The sequence below is a fragment of the Peromyscus californicus genome, unplaced genomic scaffold (genome assembly GCF_007827085.1).
Source record: "Peromyscus californicus insignis strain IS unplaced genomic scaffold, ASM782708v3 Scaffold_4__1_contigs__length_199733344, whole genome shotgun sequence".
Classification (NCBI taxonomy): domain Eukaryota; kingdom Metazoa; phylum Chordata; class Mammalia; order Rodentia; family Cricetidae; genus Peromyscus; species Peromyscus californicus.
Window position 1 is genome coordinate 144,632,028 of NW_026294562.1, and position 17,064 is coordinate 144,649,091.

A 17,064-nucleotide genomic window follows, 5' to 3' on the forward strand; every position below is an offset into this window, starting at 1 on the left:
CATTGCACCAGTGGGTATGGTGCAATGGTTAGTTGTTATTTTAGCTCACAGGGCTCACATCTGGGTAAGACAGGTGATTCCTTTTCTTCCTCGATAGTATGCATAGCACCGTCTAGTACTGTGACAACTAGCCAAGGGGTTGAAGCTTCCATATCAGTCCTGACTGATTTCTCAATGTTCTATTGCTGAAGATATCACACATTTGAGTCATAAAACATGGATATCTGTCTTTTCTGAGAGTGCCAAGCAGTTGGAATTTATGGATATAGGGTTTCCAATGGGCTTATTCTACTTAGCAATGTGAACTTGAGTTTTTTCCATGTATATTTTGTGATATGAAAGCTCATTTCTTTATAGCACTGAATAATATTTCACCATGATGTCTGGGTACAGTTTAACCATTCACATATGGAAGGATATCTTTGTTGCTTACAATTAGCAATTAGTTTATGGTGATTAGGAGTACATCTGTAAATGTTCCTGGGGATATTTGTATAGACATGAATTTTCAGATAAAGACCAAGTAGTTCAACTCTGGGTCGTATGGTAAGTTTGTTTAGTTCTGTAAATGCTGCCAAGCTGTCTTTGAAACAGTTGGGAGCATTTTGTGTACACAGCATTGATGAATGAGAGCTCCTGCTTCCTCAGATCCTGCCCAGCATTTGGTACCACAGATACTGTGGATTCTGGTCATCTTAATAGCTGCGATGTTATCTCATTGTTTTACTTTGCTTTTCCACAATAAGATGTCATTGGGAGCATCTTATGCTTGTTTGGCACCATGGTATTTCTTGGTGAGGTATATTGAAAGCTCTTTTAATTCATTTTAAAATTAATTTTATTCAGTGTTAAGCTGTGAATTCTTTATACATCTTGGATGACCGTTTTCTTGCCTTCCTCCTTTACTTGTGTCTAGTCCTTGACATGCATGATGTCCCATAAATTCCAGAATATTAGAGCACTCTATGGTCCTTGCCTCTTAGAGAGCTTTCCATTCTTCTACTTTCCAAGTTTTCTGTTTGTCTGCTGACTGCCCACTCACCCTAGCTCCTGTGCCTGGGGCAAACATGTGCAAATAAATAAGCACTGCCCAGGAAAATGCCTCAGCTCAGGATATCACTAGGGCAGATAAAACAAAGGCAGCTCTTGAACTAGTCACCCAGGAAGCCTTTAACAGAGCAAAGCATGGCACCAACATTCTTTGAGAATACAGGACACATTGTTTGTGTTACCAGTCATCTGCACCAGGAATGTGGCCGCTACTATAGCAGAGTTGAAGAACAGGGTGGGGTCAGGAACTGTTTAGAGGCCACAGGTCTTGGTTACTGAGGTTTGAGTGCTTTTTAATTCATTAAGCAATCTCACCATGGGTTGTAGGGTTCTTAATAGATTAGAGCATTTTTTTAGAAAGTCATATTGGTAAATTTTGCTAAGCCATTGTCTTTATGAATGGACAGACTGTTGGAATCCTGAATGTGTAGGCTTTGTTGGTACCATCTTCTTCCGTAAAGTTTATTCAGTTTTTATTTTATGTGTATGTGTGCATGCTGGAGTGAACATAAGTGCATGGTGCACATGTATGCAGAATATCAGAAGAGGGTGTCAGGTAGTTGTGAGTCTCCAAGTGGCTTGGGAACTAAACCCAGGTCTTCTGTAGGAACAGTAAATGCTCTTAACTGCTGAGTCATATCTTCAGCTCCTTCCCTAGAGTTTAAAGAACAACTATTATTTGTCACACATAGTACTCCTCATTTGTTATTGGGGCCTTTTGAACATTCTGAGTAGTAAGCTTTGTAATTTCCACAGGGATTTGGGCTCCAGATTTGTGAGTAGTGGAATCTTGCCCCTCCTCTGGGTGGTGCTTTTGGTTGTCTGTGCTCTGTGCTTAGAGAGACACACTTTCCTAAGCTGAACTTTGACTTTGCCCTATAGAAAGGAGCTCATTTGCACATTTGTGTGCTGTCTATTTTGCAAAAATTATTTACTGTTTATGCTTATGTTTATTTCCCCATATTTTATCTATTATGGTATATTTATTGCTGGGTGTATAATACACATAAAATTAAATATTTCTACTCCTTCATTCATTATTAAAATGCCTTCTGGAGAAAATTTTTTAACAAAAGGAAGTCATCAATTGAAATAGACCCACAGTGGTCCTGTCCCCCTTGGTTAAGCACCACACCGGCTTTTTGAGAGGATGACATGGATGCTGGTTTTCCCAACATAAACAAGAATTGCTGACATCTTCTCCCCAACAGCTGAAGAGGAACAAAAATACAAATAAGTTGTGCACAGCTCCATGGGCATTTTTAGCACAGTGTAATTCTGGCGGTTGGACTCACGTACATTCCTGTTATGCACAAGCATACAAAATGAGTCCCTTATCCTTAGAACAGCCCAAGAACTCTGTAATTCAAACTTGAAGTAGATTGTAGGATTTGTGTCATTCATCTCTAAAAAGGACGCAAAGTTATGCTATATCAATAGTAAGTGTTTGGGAGGAAAAGAAAGATTTTGAGACAAGATCTTGCTGTTTAAGCCCAGGGTAGGAATGACCTCCCAACCCTCCTGCCTCAGTCTCTAAAGTGTTGGAATTACCCATTTGTACCACCATGTCTGTATATCGTACTTTTAAAGGGTGGAATTCTGCAATTGTACAAGTGAAAGCATGAATTGTTTAATGTAAGAATTTAAAAATGGGAGAATTTTAAATTCCCAATAACAATTGAAGAGTTTTTTTTTCAAAACTTGCTTTTCACTGAATTCAGATTTTAGTGTGTGTAAAGTAGGTTAGTGTGCATGTTATTCTTCTAGTTCTGATCCCTTGCCCTTCTGCAAGTGTGGGTGGGACATGGTTAGTTCTAAATCTGGTTAATGAGGACATGACATTGGCCGACATCTGGAAGGACCTCAGTCTGCAGTTTAGGGCTAGCTCAAACAGAGCTACAGTGTCTCTACGATAATCATTAAATGGGAACAATTCATGTGACAAGTGGGGAGCTGAGCCAGCTGGCTGTGACTTTCAGGCTTCAGCATATACTCCTGACCTACCAGTCTTCATATGCAATACAGTTCAGTTTTGTATTGCTGTTGAGCTTTTGAAGATATCTACCTCCAACACACTAACGTAAACTACAATTACATTTCCAAGAATATTTGCAGAACCAATATCCATAGCACACTGCATTAGTGGTTTGTTCAGGAGAAACCTGTGCATTTGTGTGTTCTGCTTTTTAAGGAGTTTTTTCAGGTTTTCTTCCTCCTGAGTGCAGCAGTACAGGGATGCTGAGTTTCTCCTGATTTTGCATTAGACCAGGCTTATGGAAGGTGGGTGTTTCTGGAACGCGCGCGCGCGCACGCTCGCACACACACACACACACATGCACACGAAGAGAGAGAGTTGCAATCTCTGTGTTACTGGAACCCCTGCCATGGTCTGCTTCTGAAAATGAATACACTCCAGCATTAAGAGAGCATGATATCTGATGTATAGAAAAACAGAAGGAAAAGTTTAGAATTTTGGCCAAAGCTGAGAGAAGAAAAATTTTGCATTTCTATCCATCTTGTCCATAACAATGAGGCAATGCATGGGAAAGATGTAATAAAAGCCAATATACACGTGTGGAAACATGTGGATCTGTTGGCCCCAGGTACCAGAACTGGAGGGTAATCTTTGTCCTGGTGTCAGGACTCCGTGAGGGACATGTTCACACACACCAGCATTTCCAGCTGAGATCAGATGTATCCTGCTACCTGGAATGTTCAAGCCTTCTGTGGGTGTGATACATCCTATCTTCTGCATCTCCAAATCCTGCTAGTGTTCAGACAGGTAGCATTCTGGTGACTAAAAAGTTATCTGTACATTTGGCTCATCTTTATAAGGACTACTACGGCTAGAAGATTATTATTACCAAAATAACTTACTTCTTTTCCATGGCAGCAATCATTAGATATTCATTGAAGATTTAAAATGTCCCCAAATATCACCTGTATTCCTTGAGAGACACAGTAGCATTTGTATGGGTGGGTCATCTGCCCCCTTCACAGTTGCTGCTGGTATGCATGTCAGTTACTGTTCAAGGTGTCTGCTTATTACCAGGATCTGAGTTCTCCATTGTACTGAGGACTCTGGGCTAGAATGCTTGCCCCACATGAGTGCTATGTTTGAGCTCCCAGCATAAGAAAACACCAGGGGCTGCAGCCTAACAGTTCAACTGGCCATTCCTTTACTAATATCACTGAAGTTTTATTCCATGGCAAGCACTTTGGTATGCCCCTATTCTGCTTTAACAAGTTACCTCAAATTTGGTGATATTTTTACATGATCTTATGATCTCACAGCACTGGAGGCCAGAGTCAGAAGTAAGGTTTCCAGTGCCAATGTTGGGCTACTTGGCAAATTTGCTTTCTGTTTGCATTTCCCCTACATTTTTTTTTTCAGTTTAGCTTCATGCATGCCTTGACATTCATGAAGTGAATTCATGAATGCATTCCAACCTCTTCTTGCATCACTGTGCTTCACTTTCTGACACTAATACTTTGGCCCCTTCCTATTAGAAAACTTTTAATTGATGGTACTGAACCCACCCAGATAATACAATTCCTATGTCAAAAGGCCCAAGTCCCTCATACTTTAAATACTCCCTCTGCTCTGTGTGGAAACATACGGTTAGGAGGCTTAGGACTGAAGCCATTTGTATACCCCATCTTTTACTCCCATTTGTTCTAAGTCATTGGTCTCTGATCTCTACTCCTTTATTTTGATCATTTGGAGGCTCTTGCCAAATGGTGTCCAATCACAACTTTTGTTTTTAGCTTGTGCATTCCTGGTAAGGAATATACTAGTTATAGCAGAGATGAGATAAAAGTGTCAATGTCATCAAATGTAGCTTCATTGTTAGCAATTTTCCCTCCATCTCTTTTCTCCTCATGATTTACGATGAGAAGTAGGAAGAAATGAAGCAACTTATTCCAGATGATGAGTACCCAATTTCATCACAGTACTCATATTCAGTGATGTTGTAACAAATTGCCAGAAGCTTAGATACTTAACTCAGTACAAGTTCGTTTTCTTAAGATTTTAGAAACCATAAATCAAAAATTGGTTTCACTGACACAAAGTGAAGATGTTGGCAGGACCATACTCCCTCTGGAAGCTCAGGGAAGCACTGCTATCATTTTTCAGAGCTGTGTCTTTTGCATTTCTTTCCCAGGGCCCTTGCCTGAGTCTTCAAGCTAACAGTATAGTGACTCACATTCTTCTATTTTCATGTGTGCTCTTCTGAATGGTCTCATCTCTCACCTCTCTCTCAAGAACTCCTGTGATGACTTGGGGTCCACCTTGATGGCCTATCCATCTCAAGACAGCCTATTCACATCCACAAAGACCCTTTCATGGGAATATTTACATGCAGAGGGAATTAGGATTACCGTGGGAGATGTTATTTAGCTTAATACATCCTGTAAAAATTCTGCTTCCCTGTTACTGTAGATATTATTCACCTGTGTGCTCTGCCACCATACAACAGGATCTGCTTTCTCAGTTTCCAGTAGCTCTATATTTGCTTCAGAATCTGTCAAATGGCACTTAGCTATCCTATTTCTACCAACAGTGGCCATTGACAGTTCTCCACCTGCTTCTCACCACTTGTCTTAGTTACTTTTCAATTACATGACTAAAGCAACATATAAAAGTTTATTTGCAGCTTACAGCTTCAAAAAGTGAGGCCATGACCATCATGACAGCAGGCAGGCAGGCATGGTTCTGGATCAGTAGCTCAAAGCTTACATCTGATTCACTAACAGGAGACAGAGATAGCTAACTGGGAATGGCATGGGCCATTGAAACTGCAAAGCCCACACCTAGTAACACACCTCCTCTGCCAAGACCATACCCTCTCATCTTTCTTAAACAGTTCCACCAACTGGGGATCAAGTGTTCAAACATGAATCTATGGGGACTATTCTCAATCCACACACCACTGCAGAGTCATTAGTTATTCATAGTCTATCCATCCCAGGAAACCTAGTCTTTTCCTGTCAGCCCATTACTAAAGCCATTTCCATATTTCCAGGACATTGTTAAAGTAATACATCTTCTCTGGGTACCAAATTTGTATCTGTTTCCTACAAATCATCACAAATGTATTTGCTTAAAACACAACAAATTCTATTGACTTATAGTTCAGGAGGTCAGGAGCCACAAAGTCTCATGAGGCTAAAATCAAAGTGTTGGCCAGTTGCATTGATTCTGGGAGCTCCAGAGGATAATCTTGTCTCATCTAGTTCCAGGAAGACCCCTGCATTTCTGAGCTCTCGGTCTCATACTCACATCTGATTCTGTCTCGGCATCTCCCCCGGAGACTCCCACTCTTTCATTCCACCTGAAAGGATCCATGGGATGAGACTGGTCCACTTGGACAATGTAGGGTGATCTCACTACCCTGAGAACGTTAAGTTAATTATATCTGCAACAACCCTTATGTCATATGAGGCAAGTAGTCCTAGGTTTGGGAGAGCTGTGCATTTTCTTGATGTTTACAGTGCTGCCTGCCTCTTCTCTGCACATCTTCTGCTGCAGCATTTCCATGGAAACAGGAAAGTCTTCAATTTTCAGTCACCTTATTGTCATTGAAGTTCCTATCTTGTTTAACCCTTTGTTTTATACCTATGTTTTTCAGATTATAAAAATCAACTGTTATCTTTCTTTTCCAAATGGGAAGAGTGGACTAAAGAAGTTAGGCATTTTTACAAATATCACACAGCTAATGGATAAAGCTACTCTGGGGCCGGGCAGTGGTGGTGCATGCCTTTAATCCCAGCACTCCGGAGGCAGAGGCAGGCAGATCTCTGTGAGTTTTATGCAAGCCTAGTCTACAGAGCGACATCTAGGGCAGGCACCAAAACTACACAGAGAAACCCTGTCTCAAAAAAAAAAAATAAAGCTACTCTCTGGGACCAGGTTGCCTAGACTAAAGTACCTTTTACATGTGAGTGACCCTTTGGCCAAACAGGAACCCAAATTAGTGAATTTGGGGTCCTAAGCTCCCAATTGTGACATAAAAACCAATAGGGAACAATGATCTTCACTTGCAAAGTGCTATTTTCCTTCTCTTAAAATTAAGTTGTTGTGCAGACATCATGTCCCATTTGTTAATGCTTGAATTGCCTTAGCAGAATTTAGAAGTAAGATAGAAATTGGACCTTTGGAAAATACCATGTGCCTGTATCTTCCAGTAATTCAACGAATTTCTGCCAGAGGCAGGATTCTGAACCCTTTGAGTTTCATTTACTGTAGCTAAAAACGTTAAGACTTTGTATGGGTCACTTAGCTGGCTCCTTTGGTCTATGACAGTCAGCCCCTCCATTAGAAGGTCTGAGCTGAATTCCATGTGGAGGTTAGTTACCTTTCAGTGTATTCTCTTCTGTGTCCACAAGCTCAGATAAGAAGAGTACCTCTATCTAGAAAAACTCAGGCTATTTGTTCAATGTGTAAAAATAGCAGAAATATAAATGTATTGCATTTGTTCTTAAGGGATTCATTTGAACAATTGCTGCCTGTTAGCAGGCAGAGACCATGGTAAAGTAGCTATCCTGAGACTTCAGACTGATTATAAGGCAGTTTATACAAATAAGGTATGAGTAATTACTAAGATGCTAGTTATATTATACAAACCACTGTTGTATGTAGGTTTGCTAGAACCATTTTTTACAGAGTCTTTAAAACATATCTAACTACATCCTGTCTACTGGTCTCTGCACATTTTTCACTTCCCTCTGCCCCCTGCAGTATATATGTGACATTTCCATTCTCACAATATGCTAAAGGAAGATTCCTGTTGAGCATCTCTTGCCAAAATCTACTTTAAACTGTGCTAGTACAGTGATTTTCTGCAGGTGGACAACTCCTGGGGACAAGCATCTACAGTGAACCCCACAAAGGCAGCCAGAGCACTCTGGTCCTCCTTTATGCCTGAGCTTGGCCAGCAGCAAAGAAGAAATATACCAGGGATGGACAGAGTGCCCAAGCTCTGAATCTTCATTCTATGGGATCTATTTTGACAATTGGAGCCAAACTACAGAGATTCTAAGTTCTAGACCCACCATGGCCATATGAACAAAACAAAACCAGAACAGAGTGTGGAGGCCCACAAAGGTTTCCTAGTGACATCTGAGTTTGCTTTTACCCAGCATGGCTGCATTAGAGGATTGCTTGACTATGTGTATGGTTACCAGGTAATTGGAAGGATCTGCACTTGGCTGTGCTAGCAGAAGGTCTTTTGCTCCACCCATTGGCATTCCTATAAAAGATCCTTTAGAAAACATAGGAGGGGCCGGTGGATATTGATCCAGGCCCTCCCAAGGCTATCCTGTGTTTCTATCTGTTTCTCTCCCCTGTATCCTTCTATCTAATATCTCTTATGCCTCACTCCTCAAGAGTACCCTGGGGATAAAGTGGGGGCAATTCCCCTACAACAGAGGAATGGGGAATGGGACTGCAATATTCACCATGTCTGAGACTAAGTTGAGGACTCAGCTTCCAGGAGGCCTGCACACCAATGGGAAGCTGAGTGTTTGCTGGATTAAGAACCAGTTCAGAGAGCTCTTTGACTTGTAAATGGCCAGAGAGAGGACTCTGCCATTGGCATCACCTCCAGATGTGCCCTTGTGGAAAGGGAAAGGGGGCCGTGAAGTTGTCATTCATATCATGCATGTCGTTAAAGAGTGACATAGAGCTGGGTGTGTTAGTTGAAGTCTTTTGTGCTGTAGCTGGCTCACCTGAACCACCCTCTCCCCTCTCACTGCTCCCAGTGTTCCACTCTGGGCAGAGTGGAAGCCCAGAGTCACAAAACTCCCACAGTCCTCTCCTTTTCTGTGATCATTGTTACATGTTGCTTGCTGCTGTTACTGTGGCTTCTAGTTCCATATTGAGTCTCTCTTTTCATTGTTGCTTTCTCTGATACATTTCCTAAGTTTACTAACAGCCATAGACAGTAGCTTTATGATCATTTGATACTGTTCTCAATGTCTGTGCTTTTTAAGTCCTTATTTTCCTAATTCTGGTAAATTAATCTCTGTGTACATTGCCATTCCACAGTCTTTGACAATATCCCCCTTTCATAGTTTGTAGCTGAAAACTATCATGTCAGTTAGCATTCCTATAAAATAATTTTGTAAAGTTTAGGAACAGTCTGTTGGTTATTAGCTATGCTGGCAGACATGCACATCATACACATATTAGAGTTTTAAGATTAGTCTCTCAGGGCTGGAGAGATGTCTCAGCGGTTAAGAGCACTGGCTGCTCTTCCAGAGGTCCTGAGTTCAATTCCCAGTAACCACATGCTCACAACCATCTATGATGGGATCTGATTCATTCTTCTGGTATCCCTGAAGACAAGTCATTCATATGTTAAATAAATATTTTTTTTTTAAAAAAAGATTAGTCTCTCAAAGTCATGACTGTGAGAGGGATTAGTGATGTGGGAGATAGTTCTACTCAAGTGTGTAGAAAGGTGCATTATTGTACCAAGATCAGAAAGCAACGTGTACACACATGGAAAAACTCCAGATGACATATACCAGATGAAATGTTAAGTGAATGAGACCTACATGAACTTTTGTGGTTTTATGTATATCCTCTGCTCTATGAGTGTGTGCAGAGTGTCATCTTCAAAGCCATCTCTACATCTGAACCTGAGAATGAGAACTGGTAGTATATGTGGTCACCCTGTACTCATGGTCCTTGGTGACTCACTCTCTCCCTGGGATTGTCCTGCAGAACAGTGTCAAAGAGTTTTCTCTTCTGACAGGCGTGTGCTTTTAACCTGCCTGTCCAGTGAATGGCTAGACTGGCTATTCAGGATTCAGTGACCACCTGTGATTGATGCTACCAATTTAAAACACCAGACAAATCTGTTTTAACAAAAGGAAGTGATAAAGGCAAAAATGCTTGTTTTTGCATTTTATTTGCATCCCCTGAGCATGAACTTCTCTACTTAATATAACAAGCAATGGACAACAATAAGCTATTTATTTTCTGCTCTAACAATAGAATTATAACATGCATAGTAAGTCAAATGTTTAATATTTTATGTAATTAATTTAATTTTAAATAATGAGAAAGAGCATAAGAAACAGAAAATAAGCTTATTAGTGTAATTTAGAATTTTGCCTGTAGAGACATAAATGCATATGTATTGTTGTTTTCATTGTATAACAAAATGCCTGATGCTAGGTAATATGCAAAGAGATTTATTTAGCTCTTGCTGTGGAAGCTGAAAAATCCTAGGTCATTTGTGTCAGCTCTCTAGTGAGGTCTCCGTGGTGATGATACAGCAGTAGCAGGAAAATATGTGGGAGAAAATGGTGGGGTGGGAAACCAAAGGAATTCAGAGGCTAGCTTGGCGTCTGTAGCATCCTACTCTTGAGGGAGCTACTGGAGCTGTTCAAGAATTAAATTAATTTTTCTTGAAGTGGTTTCCTGCATGACTTAATCATTATCCACTGGGTCTCCCTTCTCAAAGGCTCTATCAACTCTATATTACCACACTAATGATTTCTACCATATAAACCTCTGGGGAGCCCACTCCACCATATTTGGGCTCCAGCATCCACACACTGTGGAGTACTGTAAGTATACCATCTTACAAAGCAGAGTCTGCAGTCATAGGTTAGGTACTAGATGCTATAGGAGCCTCTCTGTAGGCAGAGGCCATCAGCTTGAGCTCCACTCATGACTCTGCTACTGAGTAGCTCTACATTCTGGCCCTTGCTCCATCTGTGATACCCTGTGGTAGCTGTGGTGACCTCCTTATACTACCATCGTGATGGAAGTTAATGTGGCCAGAGCACTCCCACAATGCCTGTCATGGCATGAGCAGCCACAGCCATCAGCATTGTGATCAGTGACATTCTTACGTGGGAGACTAGATTTGAATTAAAAGGATAATAATCAGGTTGTACCAGAAAATTGCTACTGCAATACAAGTTCCTTTGTGACCCAAGCAATGAAAAACTCAGGATCTGGTAAAGATTTGATTGTACACTTGCCATACATTTATATTTTTTGAATGTGTGAACTATTTAAGAAAATAAATGTCTTTTTAGCGTTGTCAAAGAATGCATGTTAGATGATGATGAGCAAGGGGTGGGAAGTGGTAACTCATCATTGGAAAGGCACTGTAGATAGCTTTATGAGCAGTGATGTGTGTGTAGGCACACACATCAGGCTACTGGGTTCCTGAGTGCTTTGGTTCATCCCTTCACTCCCACTGACACTCATAGCACAAACATGTAATTGAGTGGACACAGTTAGACAATTTCCTACAAATATGAATCAAACTTTTAATAACAAATGGATTTATGAGAGGAAGAGGAGGCCATTTAACCATCTCTTTTTATTTTCTAGCCTGACTATCTCTGCTGAGTGTCCAATGCAGCTTGAGGACTTCCCGATGGATGCCCATGCTTGTCCCCTGAAATTTGGCAGTTGTAAGTCATTATCACCTGTAAGAATTGTGGGTGTGCTTTGGGGTCAGCTCCCCATTCATTCAGAACTTCGCTCAGTCTGTGACTGCATGTGGTGGGATATAGTTTATCTGGAGGTTCTGGGTGTCTATTATTCTCCACATGTGGTCTATATGAGAAATGGAACTGTGAGCATCCATCATAGATCAGGGTAAGCTGGTAATGTGTGAAAACACAGAACAGTCTAGAATGTGTACTTCTGAAGTGGAAGTGTTTCCTCATATCATTGTTAGCAGCCTCTCTTCCCTGTGGTTTGCATGCCTCAGGTTACAATCCTCACAGTTTCAAGTACCCAGTCAGTGATTTTTTTTTTTTACTTTTTTTTTTTTTTTTTTTGGTTTTTCGAGACAGGGTTTGATTTTTTTTTTTTTTAATTGCATTTCAGTGCTGACTCTCTTGTAGACTATTTGGTAAGGGTGGTGATCTTCTCTTTCATGTGCATGATCTCTACTCATTCAGAACACTCACATTATAAGTCAGTGTTACTTGAGTAACTAGTCAAATCAAAATGCCTTAGGTATGCACTTCTCAAATTTGGTGGCTATCCCTGGTTTCCAGCCACTCTGACAAAAGATGTAATGGTGCCCCATTCCCTGTGTGTGAAGGTTGGAACTGAGGTGACCTGAACTTCCTGTCCTCTTTTCCCTCTGTGCTCATATGACCTGAAACTCTTCCCATTTCATCTCTTTCTGCATCCTAGTGTCCTGAAGATGCTAGGAAAGTACTTTCCCATGGGCTGTAAATCTAGCTTTCTTCTTCCTTTTCATTTTGACACACGGTCTCACTAAGTAGCCCAGGCTGCCCTGCATGAACTCTCTGTATAGGCTACCCTTGACCCTGTATCCCTCCCACTTTAGTTTTCAAAGTCCCTGGCATTACAGACCCATGCAACAGATGGTTTAAAGTTGCATTTTCAAAAACGGACTGTCCTTTTTGAAAAGTAGGAGGCACTGAATTTTGTATACTCTACCCCTTGGCCAAGTACCCATTGTAGCTAAAGTTTTCCTGCTTGGCCCACGGTCAGGGCAAATCTCTCTCACCTGCCAGTCCCTGGCCGCTCAGACCCAACCAAGTAAATACAGAGACTTATATTGGTTACAAACTGTATGGCCGTTGCAGGCTTCTTGCTAACTGTTCTTACAGCTTAAATTAATCCATTTCTTTTAATCTATACCTTGCCACGTGGCTCGTGGCTTACCGGCATCTTCACATGCTGTTTCTCATTGCGGTGGCTGGCAGTGTCTCTCTGACTCAGCCTTCCACTTCCCAGCTTTATTCTCCTCCTTGTCCTGCCTATACTTCCTGCCTGGCCACTGGCCAATCAGTGATTTATTTGCCAACCAATCAGAGCAACACATTTGCCATACAGAACATCCCACAGCAACCCATGACATTATTCAGGCTGCTGAAGCTTCCACAATCGATGCAGCCACCATCCATCCCACCATGGGATGAAAGATTTGGACATGGGTGTACTCAGGTCACCTTTGTTCTTGCTGCTTTCAAACATCCCTTTGTCTTTTGATAGATTACTTATGATGTGTTTTGGTGTGAATTTCTTTGTCTTTTGAGAGGCAGGAGCATCTTTTTGGCTTCCTGGGTCTGTTATTGCATCTTTTTCTCCTCATCTAGATATGTCAGAGGCCCTTCTGTCTTCTGAAGCTTCAACACATTGGTCCATTTGATGGTGTCTTATGAGTCTCCTCAATGTCTTTCTCGCTCATTCTTTTGTGGTTTTGCACCTTTGGGGGAACACTTTCCAAGGGTGTATCTTCAACTTCACCAGTTGTTTCTTGCACTTTACCTAGTCTGCGGTTGGTTCACTTTATTTACTTTTTCAGTTCGAGTGTTGTTGTCCTGCTCTGTTATTTCTGTGTAGTATGCTTGTATTTTCTGTCTCTGTTGAAATGTTACCTGGCACATGTTCTACTTCTCTGACCTCAGTGAACATCTTAACACAAGGCCTATTTCAAAGACATTGGCAAATAAGTGAGTCTGCTTTTAATCTTGTTCCATTCTTGGAATATATTTCCTTAATTTCATTATTTTTCACTATTTCTTTAATTATATTGGTGAATACCTTACACAAACCACCAGTTTTTTTTTATTATTATTCAGCTTTCTGTCATTACAACAAAATATTTGACATAACCAACTTATAAACACAAAAAAGTGTATTTGGGATCACATTTTCAAGGTTGTAGTGTGACCATTGTTTTCCCTTGGTCTGCAGCAAGATGGCATGTCCTACTGTAATGCATGGCAGAAAAAACCACTCATGTTACAAGACAGAGAATGAAGAGAAAAGGAAGTATGTGGATTCCACAATTTCTTTCAAGGGCCTGCCCTCCATGACTTAAGTACTTCACTTAAGCACCTTCCCAATACAGTATCCCAGGGACCAAGCCTTTAACACATGGGCCTTTGGATGACTTTGAAGATCTTACTGTAACTATCCAACAGTCTTGCTGACATTGCCATGCTCACCACTTCTAGCCAGACTCTCTGAGCCTCATCAAGCTTGGTGCTGGTCTAAGCCACCTGCTTTGCTTTAAGCAACTCCAATGTGTCTTGTGTATGCTTGGTTCTCTTAGGACTCAGAGACAAGGAAGATCAAGTCTGCTCCTCAGGCAGGCCTCCAAAAAAAAGTTGGATCATTGGCGTCTCCACCCAGCTCTTTCACTCTGCAGGAGAAGCCAATTTTTGATATTTAGACTCTTCTCCTCTTCAGTCTCTGATGAGTGGGGGACGGATCGTGCTGGCCAGCTGTGAGCTTCATCAAGCCTGACTTTTCACTTCCCACTAAGTCTTCTGTGTAGCCCTAGAGGAGTCAGCATGTTGAGCCTGGGGCCTACCTCACCCAGTTTCTGGATTCTTCTTCGTGTGTATGTATTTGTTGTTGTGTTTACCTTCTTGAACTGAGTTGCGTTTTTGGGAACAGCTACAGCTGCTATGGCTATGGCTGCCACCAGCCCAAGCTGCAGTACTTGTGCTCACAGGCCTAGCAACTCCCTCTTTGTTCTTAGCTACCTGTAGGTTTCCTAATTCCTCTGGTTCACAGCACTTAATGTAAGATGAAACAGAAACCTGTCCCTGGGGAAGAACATAGAAAGGTCTGCATGCATGCTCTTATCAGTTATGTTGCAGGGGCTGTGAAATCTAGACTGAACATATATTATACTACAATATAAATATGATATTTATGATAGTTATATATGTAAATATGATATTTTCCCTTTATATTAAAAGAGAATATGTTCTGTATTAAATTATACACACACACACACACACACACACACACACACACACACACACACACACACACACATTTGTATGTAGTTACTTGGCAGGGTTCAGGCTTCAATCTAAGCCTTTCCTGGCTTCAGAGTCTTGGTGAAGTGGAGGTCTGGGGGTGTCTGTGTGCATCTACACACATCACATTTCCAGCTTTTGTCTGGGACTCTTCCAGCTGGGCTGCTCTGAGGGCACAGACTCTTCAGCAGGACAAAGGAATTTTTTTTTTTTTTTTTTTTTTTTTTTTTTTTTTTTTTTTGGTTTTTTTCGAGACAGGGTTTCTCTGTGTAGCTTTGCGCCTTTCCTGGAACTCGCTTTGGAGACCAGGCTGGCCTCGAACTCACAGAGATCCGCCTGGCTCTGCCTCCCGAGTGCTGGGATTAAAGGCGTGCGCCACCACCGCCCGGCGACAAAGGAATTTTGCCTGGACTGCCTTGCAGCATTGACTTACAGCCTCCTTCCAGTGTCAGCTCCTTTCAGTACTTCCAGTGCAGGGTCCCCCTCCAGTGCCCTAAGAGTGATTTCTTATGGGGGTCCAGACAATAGTCGTGGTTATGGTTGCCTGATCTCTGCTCTCTGCCATTCCTGGAAGTGAATCTTTCTGACCCAAAGGGTTTCATTATGTATTACCCTATGCTTCCAAAAGGAGGCCTGGTTAAGGGAGATAAGTATGTATGATAAATGAAACATTGGGTGGAAGGAAATCATTCATCTTTTTTTAAGCTTTTACCGTCAAGTGCTACATTGCAATTATGGTGTCCATTTCTTTGGAGGAATAATATAAAGAGCTGTCACCAGTATTTCTCAGAATCACTTGCCAGTGGCGGTGAACACCAGTGTTTATGATGAGGTGCCATTGAGTCTGAAGTTCCCCAGGTAGGTCATCTGAGACTACTGAGTCCCATGCCTGAAGGAACAGTAATTGCTCATATCTCTAGAAGAACATTAACTGCAGTTTAAATTTATACTTTTCTTTATATATGAAGATCATGCTTTGATTTGATCAAAAACAAAACACAAAGACTATTTTTGCCACACTGAGAGACTGCTCTGGTCACTGGCTAGATGAATTCAGGCCACTGTGATCCCAGATTTAATGGCAATGACGTGCAGGGCAGACTACTCAAAGGCAATTTTGGATACAGAAAAGTATTTGACAGCCTAATTTTTTTCATCACTAAAATTATTTCATACTTGTCAGGCGACCAATGGCAGGGAAATCACTTCCCACACTCACAGATGCATACATGCCTAATGGAGCCTGCTCACCCTGCATCAGGAGAGTAAATAATATGAACATTGCACATAGGGCAAAGTAAGCAGGGGCAATTCCTGACCTCAGTAGACATTGGAGATTGCCTTGTCAGTGCCCTTTAATGTCCTTGATATTGTGAAGAGGGATTTGATTTGATTATAGTTTTGATTATTTACTGACATTAACTGATATTATCACCACTGCATTATGCAAACCATCACATAACGTGTTTATATACAATTGACTGAGAGCTACAAAATTATAGAAAACTTACCTTTTCTCAGCTCATAAGCTTTGCGTTCAGAACACACTCATTTTAAGAGAAGAAGTGCTATTCAATTAAATGTGTTTTTATTTGTCTTTTATCTTTTAGATTTGCTAAAAAAGAATAGATGCTTAGCCAACTTGTTCACTTATACTACTTATGCATGTGAACACACAGAAGCTAAATGTGCAAGCATAATGAGTTTAAATTACCCAATTCAACAGTTCTTTGCTATTAGGAGACAAAAGAATGCAAATGTGTGTCTCTCTTCTGCAGAGCCACATGCTCAGGTTTCTCTGGTTTGTGTAGAGCAGAAGGGAGCCAGCCACCAATCAATGCTGCCTCTCCTGTCAGTGTTGAGATTAGTCCTAGTTTATAGAGAAGGCTTTCTAGACTGTAAGGAAGTTACTTAGGGATAATGGCATGGCTCCCATCTGCCATGTTCCAATCCAGACTATTTGAAAAAGAGGAAGAAAGGTCCTTTTACTTTTGTTCATTGTCTTCTTAGAATGGTGCATTAAGTATCAGCTTAAATTATGAGATAAGAACTGGAAAGTTGCAAACTTACAACTAGAAGCTCCTTTCATTAAGGAATGGGCTACGCATCTCATGCTATGAGCTTTTAGTGCATCCCAAGTATGGATTCCTGACCCTGCTCTTGAATTCAAGATATGCAGGGCCGAGCGGCTTCACAATTTCAGAAAGCCTGGTAGACGTGAAT

General features: G+C 41.2%; 1 protein-coding gene across 5 annotated transcripts in view; it reads left to right on the top strand.

The window, feature by feature from the left end:
• Gabra5 (gamma-aminobutyric acid type A receptor subunit alpha5) overlaps positions 1-17,064 on the top strand; it is a 103,623-nt gene that overhangs the window by 45,094 nt on the left and 41,465 nt on the right. For all 5 annotated transcript variants that reach the window (XM_052762753.1, XM_052762749.1, XM_052762751.1 and 2 more), the window contains one exon: positions 11,411-11,493. In XM_052762753.1, the coding sequence (XP_052618713.1) occupies positions 11,411-11,493 (83 nt within the window). The remainder of the gene's footprint in view (positions 1-11,410; positions 11,494-17,064) is intronic.